We start from the raw sequence: 14,181 nt of genomic DNA, 5'->3' as shown, positions 1-14,181 counted from the left end.
CTCTGCTTTCGCCAGACACGAGGCAATTTGGGAGCTCAGTATACGACGCAGTTGACTGAGAACTTGGCAGCCTGTCCCTGCCCCTCCCCCCTCTGGCATGTGCGGGTGAAAGTTCAACAGTGAGCATTTCACTACTTTCCGCAGAAGCCTGACTCCTGCCGCAGGCCCCCGCCGGGGTCACGGGACCTTGGCCTCTCTCTCTCTCTCAGCTGCAGCCGGGCTCTGTTTGGTACAGTGTGCACCCTACCCCTCACCTGACTGCTGTTTTTTTCCCTCAGCAGGAAGCATGGCGGCTTTGTGGAGGTCCTATCAGAAACTGCTGGCCAAGCACCCCTGGAAGATGCAGATCCTCACAGCTGGTAAGAGACACCCCATGTTTCTGCATACATTTATGGACCCCCCTCTGAAATCTCGATGGAATCCAGAACTGTAACAGAAAGTGAATGCACCTGGTTGTATTGAATGCCCACAGGATCCGGGGATCAGAGAGCAACTGGAATATAATATCTACCCCCTGATTTGGTTTAGGAATGACTGCTGACCTAGTACTCTTCTGTTCATGTGTGTAAATAGACAAGAGGGCACATGTGCCGGTTTATAAAGGAAAGCCAGTCACGACTTCATTCAACACTAGCAAGCACTGCATCCAGTGGGCATGTAAAGAACGCTTGCAGTCTCATTTGATCAGTTTCAGAAATCGCATCCAGGTGCCGTCACATGTGGCAAGGTACTGTGTGGCAGAGAAAGCCATATATGCCCAGGTGCAGCCAGCGTGTGCTTGGGTCCCACCACATATGCCTCGGTACACCCCGTATGCAAGACAGTCTTATTTCTTAGGTACAGACACACATTCCAGGGTAACTCCACCACACAGCAGATTGCGCATTGATTAATCTTTTATAACGCGGTTAATACCCGACACCAGTCTCTAAGCACTGAAATAGGATTCGAACCTGTGTTGCGCTGTGTCCTCTTGCTTCCAAGCCAAATATTTTGCCCCTGAGCTCTCATCCCGGCCCAAGCTTCCATAACGTTTTGCCATCACACTATTGTCTTTTGATTTGAAAATATTTGTATCGAGGATTTGCAAGGAACAACACACATTTCAACATATTCGCTCCCAATATAGACTTTTGTTCAATGCATTTTCATATGGACTGTGAGAACGTTGGACGACGGGTATACACGGGGTGCTGCCATTCCATGGTGAGATGGATATAATGCATGTCTGAACAGGCAACCTGTGCATACAGCTATAAAATCGATCTCTTTTACATTTCCCTAAGTAGAGGGTTTGGATTACTCAATCCAAGTCCACGAAGACTCTCTCTGTTATGCAAATTGGATTTGAGGTGAGGACCTGGTAGTCGCCTCTTTGTAGGCCTTATCCAGGTCTGGATTGGCGCCTGTTTGCTTTCTGCTTTAGCAGAGAAGAGGAAATAGAGAGAGAACTTGTGAGGAAGAGGATGAAAGAGTGGGGTGGATCAATCTATGACTTTGTGCATCCGGTCTGGTGACCATAAAGCCCTGTGTAGAAGGAAGAGCAGGGTTTGGGATTTGCTGGGGGCCCTCGACGCTGTGCTAATTCTTCATCTTAAATTTATTTCGGTTCTAGACCACATTATAAGTTACGACTTGATCGTATCCTCCATGCCCTCGACAGAAAGTTTACAACAGAATGCACTGTCATCTTTAGAGTTTACACACAATTCCAGTGCTTCCTTTATACTTCTGGGAGAACTACACTTAAATAGAGGCTTGAGGTATTTTCTCCTAATGGCCTGATAAAGCAGACAGAAGAAGGGAAAAGGCGTAAACTTCTCAATTTCAATTTTGCAAAAAAAAACATTTGTTCAAAACATCATGGTTCCACTAGTGTAATAATTCAGGCACGGCTAACGTGCCCAAGTGGAGCTTGAGGTACAGTGCCCTGCTGGATGTTGGACATATGATGTCCAAATAACTTTCATAGCCAAAGCAATATCTCCTTCCACTTTCACTGCTTAAAATGTCCGAGAAAAGGCTACACACTTCATCGTGCAAGAGGGCTTCTTTAATCTGTATGTTTTTAAGCCCCAGCTGATGAGCTGAGGTTCAAACCAGCCTTCTCGGTATCCTGAGTGAAGGCTTCCTTAAGGTACACCAACCAGGGAAGCGAACGTCCATCTTCCTGTGATAGGATATCTTCCAACACCAATCTATACATAGTCCTGGGGCGGACCAAACCCAAATCCAATATAATTTGGGTTTGGACTTGCATGGTAACCCGTTCCACCGGACATCCACCTCTAGGATGATCGGAACAGTAGGAGTACTTCTTGGAAGTCCCAGTAGACTCGTCACAAATTTATTTTCACTGATACTAAATTGATCGCAGTTGGTTCCTCCACACAGCTCCATAAAGCACTGCTTGTCTAGCCAGAGCAGAATACGCTTCCAAGGATACCGTCACAGCCCAATTGCCAGAATCATGGGCAAACTTAGCAATGGCTCCACTGTAGCGATCCTTAGAGACTTGGTAGGACCAATTGCAATTTTCAGTAAACCGGATACCCTAATAAGCATACTCACTAACCTGCACAACACACCCCCGTTGAGTGTCAGATTTAATGTGTCAAGTCCTTTAGTTCGACTTTTCTTAAAGATCGTAGTTTTCGTTTTTTTCACATTAGTGTAAAGCCCATTTGCATCACAAAATCCTTCAAATGCCAAAAATAGTTCATTTAAGCCAAGCGGGGGTCAGTGCCAATAACACTGCATCATCAGCAAACATTAAAAGTGGGCATCTTCTCCAGCTACTAATGGCGCATCACAAGGTAAATTCAGTACTTTAGGAATCATACCATTAATAAAAAGACAAAACATTTCGGGTCAAAACGCACCCTTGTCGTACACCCATTTGTATTGGGATTTTCTTGGTGACCCCGTCATCGGCACTCCATCTTACTACAGCTTCGTCCCCTGTGTATAGACTTTGAATTGCCTTTAGAAGGGCAGATGGAATACTCAGAATGTGACATACAATCGCATATTCCTCAGGTTTGCTTATTTATCACTCAATAGCTTCCATCTTAAGCATTGGTCGATAGTACTGGTGATTGCCCGGAAGGCAGCCTGTAGATGGGGTAAGATGTTATTATCTCCCATCCAGGCCTCCAGGTGGACCAATAATGCCTTGGCGAAAGCTTTCCCTCCCACATCGAGCCGGGATATCGGGCGGTACCGCCCTTTGTATACAATGGGATGGTTTTAGCCTGGGTCCATGTCGGAGGAATGACATTTGCTAACAGAGCAGCATTGAAAAGCTTGGTAAGATATGGGGCCCATATCATGGGCTCAGATTTGTAGAAATCTACCGGTACCTTGTCTGGGCCAGGTGCCTTTCCAGCTTTTTGGCTTTTGAGGGCAGTAATCACTTGGCTTAAAGTTAAGCTAAGGGGAACAATATTTTGTTCACTAATATTCCTATATGATTGGTATCCAAAATATCTTTCGTTCCTGCATGCAATAATGAAAAATGCGTATGCCAGACCGATTCTGGAATGTTGCATTGTATGTGCTTTTGGGCTTAAATGCTTCAGTTTCCTACAAGCATCTTTCTCTATAATGGCATTTAGGAGGGAATTCCAAATGTCTCTTTGGTACTTCTCTTTTTTCTCTTTTAATAAACTCTTGTATTGGGACCGGGCAGGTTCTACTGCCTCCCTCCGCATTCGGAAACAATTTTCTCGCATTTAATCAGATTCTCCTTTGCCCTCCTGCAATCGTGGCCAAACCAAGTGTTCGTTTTTGTGACAATCCGGCGATTTAATCTGGCATTGGCAGTAAACAATGGTTTTATGTCATTCACAAGTGTTGAATGCCATGGCGACCCTCCATCGTCTTGCAAAACACTTTCCAGCACTGGGAGAATACAATCATAAATAGCTTAGAGTTTCTCAGGTTTGTTAATTTAAACCCACTTGACCTCTTTTCTAGCATTACTAGATAGCCTAAAGGCTACATTCTCTGATAATTCACTAGCCCCCATATAGCCGAAATAGTTGGACGGCCCCCCGCAGCGTCACGGGATGATGATATGATATGATATGGCATTTGTAACGCGCCTATACACAAGTGTTTCAAGGCGCGACGAGGCAGGGAGGGGGAAACAGGGGGGAAGACAGACAACGATCCTACTAGGCCAGGTGTCATTCAGATCGCGCAAGTGCAGGGGTAGGGGGAAGGGAAAAGTGCAAGGGGAAGGGGAGAGGGGGAAGTGCTGAACAGGGTAAGTAGAATAAAAAATAAATAATAAATAGGGCCAGCTGGTGGCAAGTGCAAGGTAAGTGCAGACAAGTGCTGGGAGGGGGGGCTGTAAGGGATGCAGAGACAGTCCCGCGTGCTGGGGTTGCCAGGGAGGCAGTGCAAGTGGAGAGTGGCTGGGCCAAGGACCGAGGTCGGTGAGAGTGGCCCAGGTACAGTTTCAGTGAAGAATTAGCAGGGGAGAGGGAGAGAGAAAGCAGAGGCAAAGAGGAAGGTTTTGAGGTGCTTCCGGAACCGAAGATGGTTCTCCTCAAGTTTCAGGGAGGCAGGAAGGCTGTTCCAGAGGGAGGCCCCTGCCGCAGAGAGAGATCTACCCCCATTGATGATAACTTTCCACCCTTTCCTCTACTGCAAACTCAAAAGTCTGTGCCCCCATTTCCAAGTTCACCAGTATATAGTCTATGAGCGAGACTCGGGGGTTGTTCACATCTGTGTATTCTGCTGGGGAATCCTCCCGTTACATGCTTGCCTACTCAGGGACACAAAGAGACTAGCGAGTGCTGGAGCGTCCTTGCTTGGACATCTGGGGGCGGGGGGGGGGGGGGGGGGGGGCATGGCAAAAAGGGCTTCCACATTCCAAACTCTATCCTCATCCTCATCTTCACAAATACCATCAGTCAATGACAGGGGCTCAAACTGGAGATTACAATCCCCCGGATGAAAACCTTCGGGCTCGACGAATGCATGTGCCTCCAGACATGGGCTAATTCTTTTATAGATCGGTTCCCATGGTGATAGTGAGATTGCTTATTGGAGGTGGAGCTGATTATTGTTGCTGTAGTAACAGCGATTCTCTTTTTATGGAATGTGCTGGCCTTGTATACTTTGCTCGTCAGTCGAAAGCCCTCCGCTCTATTGACATTTAGTGGTTCTTCGATTGCCCTAAATTCTTTTATTACTTTAGTCAGTTTCAGATATGTTCCGAATTCTTGGTTCGGTAGACCGTATTTGCGTTGAAGTTCTGCAAATGTGAATGTCGTATTTGTATCTGGAAATGGATCCATGTAGAATATTTTCCTCGCAGCATACTGTTTTCTTAGTAATTGTTAGCCTGGGATTATGGACATTGGATGTTTATTTAGTTTGTTTTCGATGGTCCCGGGAGCTGTATGGATTTGTTTGAAGATAGATGTTGGAGGACGTGTCTACTAATGTATAGTCATTGTGGATATTTGGACTCACTGTGAGACTGCGGTCCAGTGGGAATGGCCTGGATAAGGCTTCTTCCAGTCCGGCCCATCTTGGCCCTTCTCCCTCATGGAATGGGGGGTGACATGTAATCTGCTGGACTGGTGCCGGGAGCGGTGCTGTGTTTTGAATGAATGTTTCAGCTACTCGCCTCTTGGCACAGGAGAAGGGCTGCTGGCCACGCCCACCGCCTCTTACCGTCCTGGTGCAGGTCTGACGTGTGCTGGTGTGGTGCATGCACTCCCTGCTTCCGCTTGTTCTGTGGGTTGACGGGGGCTATTTCAGGAACCGCACCGATGAAGAGCAACCCGCCCCCGGGTCATATTAAACATCTCATGTGTGGTATCTCAACACACATGCGCGCACAGACACAGTGGTTCGAGTTGTAGCTGTTTCACGGTAAACACGCGTTTCTTGGTATTTGATAGATGTTGATGCTCAGTCACAGGCAGGACCAGGCCTCCTGACATTTTATCGATGATAAAAGGAGGGACGGGCGGCATTATCAGGTCACGGCGATGGTGTTGCCCTCATATAAGCATCTTTATGTTTGGGCATTATTTGGACGTGTTCTTGTGAACCTTCTTGAAAGCCTGCTGGTGATGTTGGGGTTCCATGTGGCTTACCTGTGCTTTGGCCGCCCGCTATGAGAAGAGCTATTGCGGATCTCTCTGGAGGATCCTTGCCACAGCAGCGCGTGGCCGGATTCATAGGCTGGGCAGCTCTGGAGAGGGAAGGAAGCACGCGCCTTGCTCATTTCAAGGGGAGAGATCAGGCGCCGTGGGCTCACTTTCCCTTTCTAGTCATTTTTCTTAGTCATGTTCCTGTTCCCCTTAGGAACACAGCAGCCAGATCCCCCTCCAGAGGTTCTGCTGGCCATAATAACCCAATTCTCCCGAAGGGGGCTCTAGAGCAGGATTTCCCAGCTGCAGGCCTCAAGGGCTGGGTCCATGTCGGATTTTCCGGATGCCCCATTATAATTCATGTGGTACATTTGCATACAATCAGTGGTCGAAGTCTACGAAAAGAAGTAGTGGAACTATGTTCCCTGCTGGCCTGCCACTGCTCCCCACAAACCCCATCGCCACAACCCCTCCCACACACAATACACCCCCCAAACACTTGCACCTGCTGTTTAAGGAAACATTCAGTGCAGTGCACTGAAAGGGAAGGTTTCAACTACTTCCTACACTTTTATTTTAAAATAAAACCATTCCGGAACGGTTTCTTTTTAAAATAAAAGTATAGAAGCTGTACAAGGTAATTAAAAAAAGTATAGGAGCACCGCTCCCGCTCACTTTCGACCACTGCATACAATGATTAAAAATATATGCACATTTTTGCTGGTGATTATTAATGAAGAATATCCTGAAAACCCGTCAGGTTTCCGGCCCTCGAGAGCTGGAGTTGGACAAGCCTGCTCTACAGTGTTTCTCGAGGGCCTTGCAGTCCTCACGCTTCCTGTATGAGGTAGACCTTCGCCTGCATGATGACATTTACTGGGGAAACTCCCCTACCTTCCATCCGCCTCCCTTCCAGCAGGGTGTGTGACGCGGGAAGGGGCTATTAGGTGGGCTGGCGGGGGGTGAGTGATGGATTGTCAGTGATGTGGGCGGGTCTGAGGCGCGTAGCTAGGTGTGCAATAGTCTGGGAGCCATGAATATAGGATGCTGGCTGCTTTGCATAAAAAGAAAGTGCATTGTGGGAACATAAGAATGACCACCAATTTATCAAACATTCTGTGTAATTTGAATGTGCATTCCTTCTGAGCATGCAATGCTCACTTGGTATGATGCTCCTTTCCTCTGTCAGAATAGTCACCCTGACAGTAGAATGTGTGCAGGACATGAGACATATATTCAGCTTTGGACTGTTTCATTGTTTGACTTTGGGCTCTCCTGGTGAGCAAAGGAGGACTTTCAGAGGCACTTTGAAGTCTCTGCACGCACTGAGGCTCCAAACATCACAGTGCTCAGGAGACTCAGGGCAGAGAGCTTCTTCAATGTGGGGGGATTTGGCCCTCGGGTCTACACTGCAAACCAATCGTTGTGGGAGCGCAGCTCTGTCTTGTTCGGTTGTCCTCCATAGCTCTTGCTCTACTCCCGTCAGACAGGATCGGGCGGGTTCTGCCTCCACCCCCTTCCAAGGGTCTTCTACCACTTTCTCTATCTGCATGCCACACCCACTGCAGTCAGTTCCACCCAGCTGCTGCAGCAGGCAGGGAACAGCCGCCACCTATCTCTGATACAGACGGACTGCAGGGTCTCTGGTGTTGCTAGGGGAGTGATGTCACAAGCCAGGCTTGGCATGGCCTGCAGGGCAATAGTGCAGAGCCCCAAGTGCAAGCCCACCATGCTAGTGTGGGCCAGTCTGATGAGTTTCTTCACTGTGCAGCTCCTAGTTTTCACCAGAGTTTCTGAACAAATATTTAAAATAAATACACAATTTGCAACATATTTCACCAAAAAACTCACCCTTGGCACTACTCAAATAGTGTCACAAAAGAAACAAATTGCATTTTTGCGACCGTGTTGTGACAGAGTTGGCGATTCACGACCGACCCTGTCACCAGCCTTACTTCCTACGCCGCAGCTCAGGGAGAGACACGTTGAAACAGCCACTCGACCTTTGCTTTCTGATTTGGGCCGAAGGAGCCACTCTTGTAATACACTTGTTCACTAAACACAGAGGCCTCATGGGACTACCTTTTCAAGAAGGCAATGTTTAATTCAACACAGCAGTTCCAACATGGCGCGCCTACCCAGAGTTCCCACCTCCTCCCTAGTTATAAATTCCCTCACTGGACAACATATCTGGGACTGCACTCTGCCTCAATGGATGCCCCAGAAGGCACTCTCCCTCAACGGATCTGTCCGTAGCAGAGTACATGCCCGAGAAGACACTCTGCCTCAACGGATCTGTCCGTAGCAGAGTACATGCCCGAGAAGACACTCTGCCTCAACGGATCTGTCCGTAGCAGAGTACATGTCCCAGAAGACACTCTGCCTCAACGGATCTGTACCTGTCCCAGAAGGCACTCTGCCTCAGTGGATCTGTCCGTAGCAGAGTACACGCACCAGAAGGCCACTCTGCCTCAACGGATCTGTCCGTAGCAGAGTACACGCACCAGAAGGCCACTCTCCCTCAACGGATCTGTCAACAGCAGAGTACATGCCCCAGAAGGCACCTGCCTCAACGGATCTGTCCACAGGAGAGTACACGCCCCAGAAGGCACCTGCCTCAACGGATCTGTCCACAGGAGAGTACACGTCCCAGAAGGCACTCTGCCTCAACGGATCTGTCCGTAGCAGAGTACACGCCCCAGAAGGCCACTCTGCCTCAACGGATCTGTCCACAGGAGAGTACACGCCCCAGAAGGCACCTGCCTCAACGGATCTGTCCACAGGAGAGTACATGTCCCAGAAGGCACTCTGCCTCAACGGATCTGTCCGTAGCAGAGTACATGCCCGAGAAGACACTCTCCCTCAACGGATCTGTCCACAGGAGAGTACATGTCCCAGAAGGCACTCTGCCTCAGTGGATCTGTCCACAGGGGAGTACATGCCCCAGAAGGCACTCTGCCTCAACGGATCTGTCCACAGGAGAGTACACGCCCCAGAAGGCACCTGCCTCAACGGATCTGTCCACAGGAGAGTACACGCCCCAGAAGGCACCTGCCTCAACGGATCAATCCACAGGAGAGTACACGCCCCAGAAGGCACCTGCCTCAACGGATCTGTCCACAGGAGAGTACACGCCCCAGAAGGCACCTGCCTCAACGGATCTGTCCACAGGAGAGTACACGCCCCAGAAGGCACCTGCCTCAACGGATCTGTCCACAGGAGAGTACATGTCCCAGAAGGCACTCTGCCTCAGTGGATCTGTCCGTAGCAGAGTACATGCCCGAGAAGACACTCTCCCTCAACGGATCTGTCCACAGGAGAGTACATGCCCAAAGGCACTCTGCCTCAACGGATCTGTCCGTAGCAGAGTACATGCCCGAGAAGACACTCTCCCTCAACGGATCTGTCCACAGGAGAGTACATGTCCCAGAAGGCACTCTGCCTCAGTGGATCTGTCCACAGGGGAGTACATGCCCCAGAAGGCACTCTGCCTCAACGGATCTGTCCACAGGAGAGTACACGCCCCAGAAGGCACCTGCCTCAACGGATCTGTCCACAGGAGAGTACACGTCCCAGAAGGCACCTGCCTCAACGGATCTGTCCACAGGAGAGTACACGCCCCAGAAGGCACCTGCCTCAACGGATCTGTCCACAGGAGAGTACATGTCCCAGAAGGCACTCTGCCTCAGTGGATCTGTCCGTAGCAGAGTACATGCCCGAGAAGACACTCTCCCTCAACGGATCTGTCCACAGGAGAGTACATGCCCAAAGGCACTCTGCCTCAACGGATCTGTCCATAGCAGAGTACATGCCTGAGAAGACACTCTGCCTCAGTGGATCTGTACATGCCCGAGAAGACACTCTGCCTCAGTGGATCTGTCAACAGCAGAGTACATCCCCCAAGGCACTCTGCCTCAACGGATCTGTCCACAGGAGAGTACATGCCCCAAGGCACTCTCCCTCAACGGATCTGTCAACAGCAGAGTACATGCCCCAGAAGGCACTCTGCCTCAACGGATCTGTCCACAGGAGAGTACATGTCCCAGAAGGCACTCTGCCTCAACGGATCTGTCCACAGGAGAGTACACGCCCCAGAAGGCACTCTGCCTCAACGGATCTGTCCACAGGATAGTACACGCCCCAGAAGGCACCCTGCCTCAACGGATCTGTCCACAGGAGAGTACACGCCCCAGAAGGCCACTCTGCCTCAACAGATCTGTCCACAGGAAAGTACACGCCCCAGAAGGCCACTCTGCCTCAACGGATCTGTCCACAGGAGAGTACACGCCCCAGAAGGCACCCTGCCTCAACGGATCTGTCCACAGGAGAGTACACGCCCCAGAAGGCCACTCTGCCTCAACAGATCTGTCCACAGGAAAGTACATGCCCCAACGGATCTGTCCACAGTAGAGTACACGCCCCAGAAGGCATCTGCCTCAACGGATCTGTCCACAGGAGAGTACACGTCCCAGAAGGCACTCTGCCTCAACGGATCTGTCCACAGGAGAGTACATGTCCCAGAAGGCACTCTGCCTCAACGGATCTGTTCAGTGGACAGGCACTCTGCCTCAGTGGATCTGTCCACAGGAGAGTACATGCCCCAGAAGGCACTCTGCCTCACTCAATGCAAAAGGCCTTCACAAATGAGGAGCGTGTGCCCTGGCGTACTCTGCCTTCCTTCAGTCAGATGCTCCCCAGAATGTAAGTAGACACCTCTAGGACGATGTCTCTTTGACTACTTATCCAGAAATGCACTTTGAGGCACTACAGCTGCCCTCACAGCACCTCAACCCCAGAATTCACTCTACCCTACTGAGTGCAGATGCTCCCACAGTACTACATCAGAGGTGCCTCCCACAGTACAGAGACTACCAGATGATATGTCCCAGAATGCATCCAGTCTGACTCACTTTGCCTGTCATAGTAAAGCATACCCCCCCGGCGTTGCCCGGGTCCGTAGCTGACATGCATGTGGAGGTCTGATATAGCCTTGTGTATGTTATATTGTGTCCTAACTTACTATATGTGAAAAATCGCAAAATTGGCAATCTCCCGGAATCGCCTGTACTGATGGCACAGGGCCGAAACCCGCCCTGTGCAGGTCAAATGGGTGTGGTTGTTTAGATTTCAGTATCGCCAGTACATGCCGACTTTGGACCAATATTTCAAACCTCCAATAATGACCATAACTACAAATCGGATACATTACTTGTCTGGGAGGAGATGTTGGCGAATCACTGCTGACGAAATCAGATTTGCAGGACTCCTAGTCCCCGACTTCAGTTGGTTAATGCCTGGGGCTCAATCAACATGGAATTAGGGCTACGGTTCTGGCTCAAGCTATGATGTGCCAGGTAGATCCATCCTATGTATAAGCAGCGCCCTGATTCCAGATGCAGCTTTACGTGTCAGATGTATGTTTCTTCCCTTAGTCCTAAGGCTCTGCAGTGAACTGTTATGTTTCTAACTGAGCACCAGCCAGACATGATTTACCTTTTGATGCTGTTGGGGTATAAGGCGCACAGTTAAGAATTTGCTCCAGTCACATCACCACACTGCTTTTTTAAGTTTGTTTGAATTATAGTGAATTCAAGGTTTTATTTCGCTAAGGTGTACACCCTTTGCTTGAACACATCCTTGCATACAATCCCACAAGAAACTGACAGTATTTTGGGTTAACATTCTAGTTTATTTCACGGAAAACTGCAATCAAAGGTGGTACCCAAACTTTGTGCCGAGGAAGTCTGCTGGCCTACTGCCTGTAAAATTCTCACTAATTTTATAACCACACAATCATACTAAATTAAATATATCTAGATCTCTAGTTGTAATCAGAACAATAAGGTATACACTTTACGTGCTGTTTGTTGGGTAATATAAGTAACATTTTGCTACACATTGTGGCGGGTCAGAAGGATGAGAGAGACCAGGGTTCACCATGTTTCAACTCTAAGGGCAGACCCTACCTAACCCAACTAAAACTAGGGTGCTCGACGTTAGTGTACAAGTCCAAAACAGCAGTCTGTTCCCAGTCCCACAGCTAACCTGCCCTGACCTTGCCACTAATTCTAATCAACTAAAGAACAGGGGAATGACGTCCTTCACCTGGGGTTGGATAGGATACTTTTCAATAGACTTATTCTGTTTTAATATGGAATATTCAAGTAGCCTTCGGCTATCTTTTTCACAAGTTGATTCAGTTCTTTTATAGGACTTTTCCACGTCCTTTTGGATAGTCCTTTTGTATTCCTCAAAGTTCGTTCTACAGGGGTATTGACCCCTAACGTTTTCTATGTCTTGGTCCTTTCATGGTATAGTCTCTCTTGCTCCTGTGGTATCATGCTTGTTCACCAGTAGATTCTTCTATGTCTGGTTCTTGTTGATAAACCGTCTCTTTGTCTCTTGCTGGCCTAGTAGAATGAGTTCTTGCTCTAAGAGACTCAATCGTATGTCTACTGGTTTCTCTTTTTCTCCACTGAGAACTGTGTGGTGTACCCAGTGTTTGGATTCACCTCTTTTATGCTCTTCGATTTTATGGGGACAAGTATAAAGAGTCCTGTAGTTAGTTTCACACTTCTTAGGCCATAGTCCTTCCTTTGTGTTTGGACCAGGCTCTGTTTCACTCCATTTGGGCTTCCTTGTCTCAGTGTCAGGCAGTTGCTTATTCTTTATTACTCTATGGGGCTTACTCGTGTCAGTACCGACTCGACACGCCTCAGTAGAGATACCACAATAACAGTTGTACAAGCATTCTGGTGAGGTAGATGCTTCCTTCTGTATCTCTGAAGTAAGATACAAAGGGAGTTCCTTGGAACTGGACTCCCTATCCCCAAGAGCGGAGTATCTCGCTGATTGATCTTGCTTTCCGCCACCCGTCTGAGGAATATTGCGTAGCGGGCTCACCTCCCCAGTCTCATAAAAAGAGGCTCCCCCTCTGGGGAGAAGTGACTGAATCTCATGATATGACACAACATGTACAGCATGAATCACTTTGCATTTATTTTCTCCTATTTCAATGACCAGTATTGGTATCAGAGAAACATTATACAGACTAAAATATTATACTTTTATTATATTTCATATACATTACCCTCTAGCAAAGTGTTGCCCTATGCATAGTGGTGTGGTTGGTTTCTAGCCTTTGCATGTACATGAAATACAAGCAATGGTGTTTGTTCAAAAATCTGTAGGCTTGAGTTCACGAAAGCTGCGCTATTAATTTAGAACACACAGAATATTGATTTAGATGTATTATGTATTAACCCAAAATTATGATTTTATAAAAGAACACCAACAGTCCCCCCAACTCCCTTGGATGATTTAAGTGTATCTAATTCAGGGTCCTCTCACCTCCACAGAATGTAAATGGCAAGATTTGACTGCTCAGCTAAAATTGCATCCTTTTATGTGGGTATAGAAGTGGTTCAGCTAAACTCCCTTTCATCCTAGTATGTGTTTTTAATGAGTATACTTTCACAGATCTTGATTTTAAAAATTCCCTGTTGAGATATGGAGTATTGGCCACCGGGTCACTGCTCCTATTGTTGACTATGCCTGTGAAAGCACAGCGTTGAAATTATTTGGCTGTGATCTTAAAAGACTGTGTGCAATGGGAATATGTGTTTTTTGTTCTACATTGAATCAGCTCTCAATTGGCTTTGGATAAAGTGTGAAAGCAAGTTACATTTCACACGGAAATGCTAAAATATTCTATTTGGAATCAGTTCCCTCTTAATGGCTTCCCCTCCTAGTTCCACCCATTCCAGGGACTTAGCAGAGAGATGATTATAAACCCCCCAGTCTGCATGGATCATCCACTGTTGGCTTTCTCTGCCTCAGGGAAATCAGGTCTCACGCCAGAAAAATCTGTTTCAGGCTTCCTCCTAGACAGGGCCCATGGTCTCTATCATCTTCCAACATAATGCCCTTTCTTAATCTGCAGAATTCCAGAGGCACCACCTCCCCAATTTCTGTGGGTTGGAACTTACATAGGCTTTCAGTTTCCTGCACTATGTCATTGTGAGAAACCTGAAGGTGTCTCACCCGCGAGTCCCCGGAGATCTGC

General features: G+C 48.2%; 1 protein-coding gene across 2 annotated transcripts in view; it reads left to right on the top strand.

Annotated features, from left to right (window-relative positions):
• MPV17 (mitochondrial inner membrane protein MPV17) overlaps window positions 1–14,181 on the top strand; it is a 1,213,029-nt gene that overhangs the window by 192,886 nt on the left and 1,005,962 nt on the right. The window contains exon 3 of one of the 2 annotated variants that reach the window (XM_069605498.1): window positions 282–359. In XM_069605498.1, the coding sequence (XP_069461599.1) occupies window positions 287–359 (73 nt within the window). In that variant the 5' untranslated portion in view covers window positions 282–286. Of the gene's footprint in view, window positions 1–278; window positions 360–14,181 lie in introns of both variants that reach the window. The other variant, XM_069605497.1, reaches the window with a different exon arrangement.

This window comes from Ambystoma mexicanum, chromosome 4p, assembly GCF_040938575.1.
Source record: "Ambystoma mexicanum isolate Mex_15411 chromosome 4p, UKY_AmexF1_1, whole genome shotgun sequence".
Taxonomy (NCBI): domain Eukaryota; kingdom Metazoa; phylum Chordata; class Amphibia; order Caudata; family Ambystomatidae; genus Ambystoma; species Ambystoma mexicanum.
This window is presented reverse-complemented; position numbering and strand designations above follow the sequence as displayed.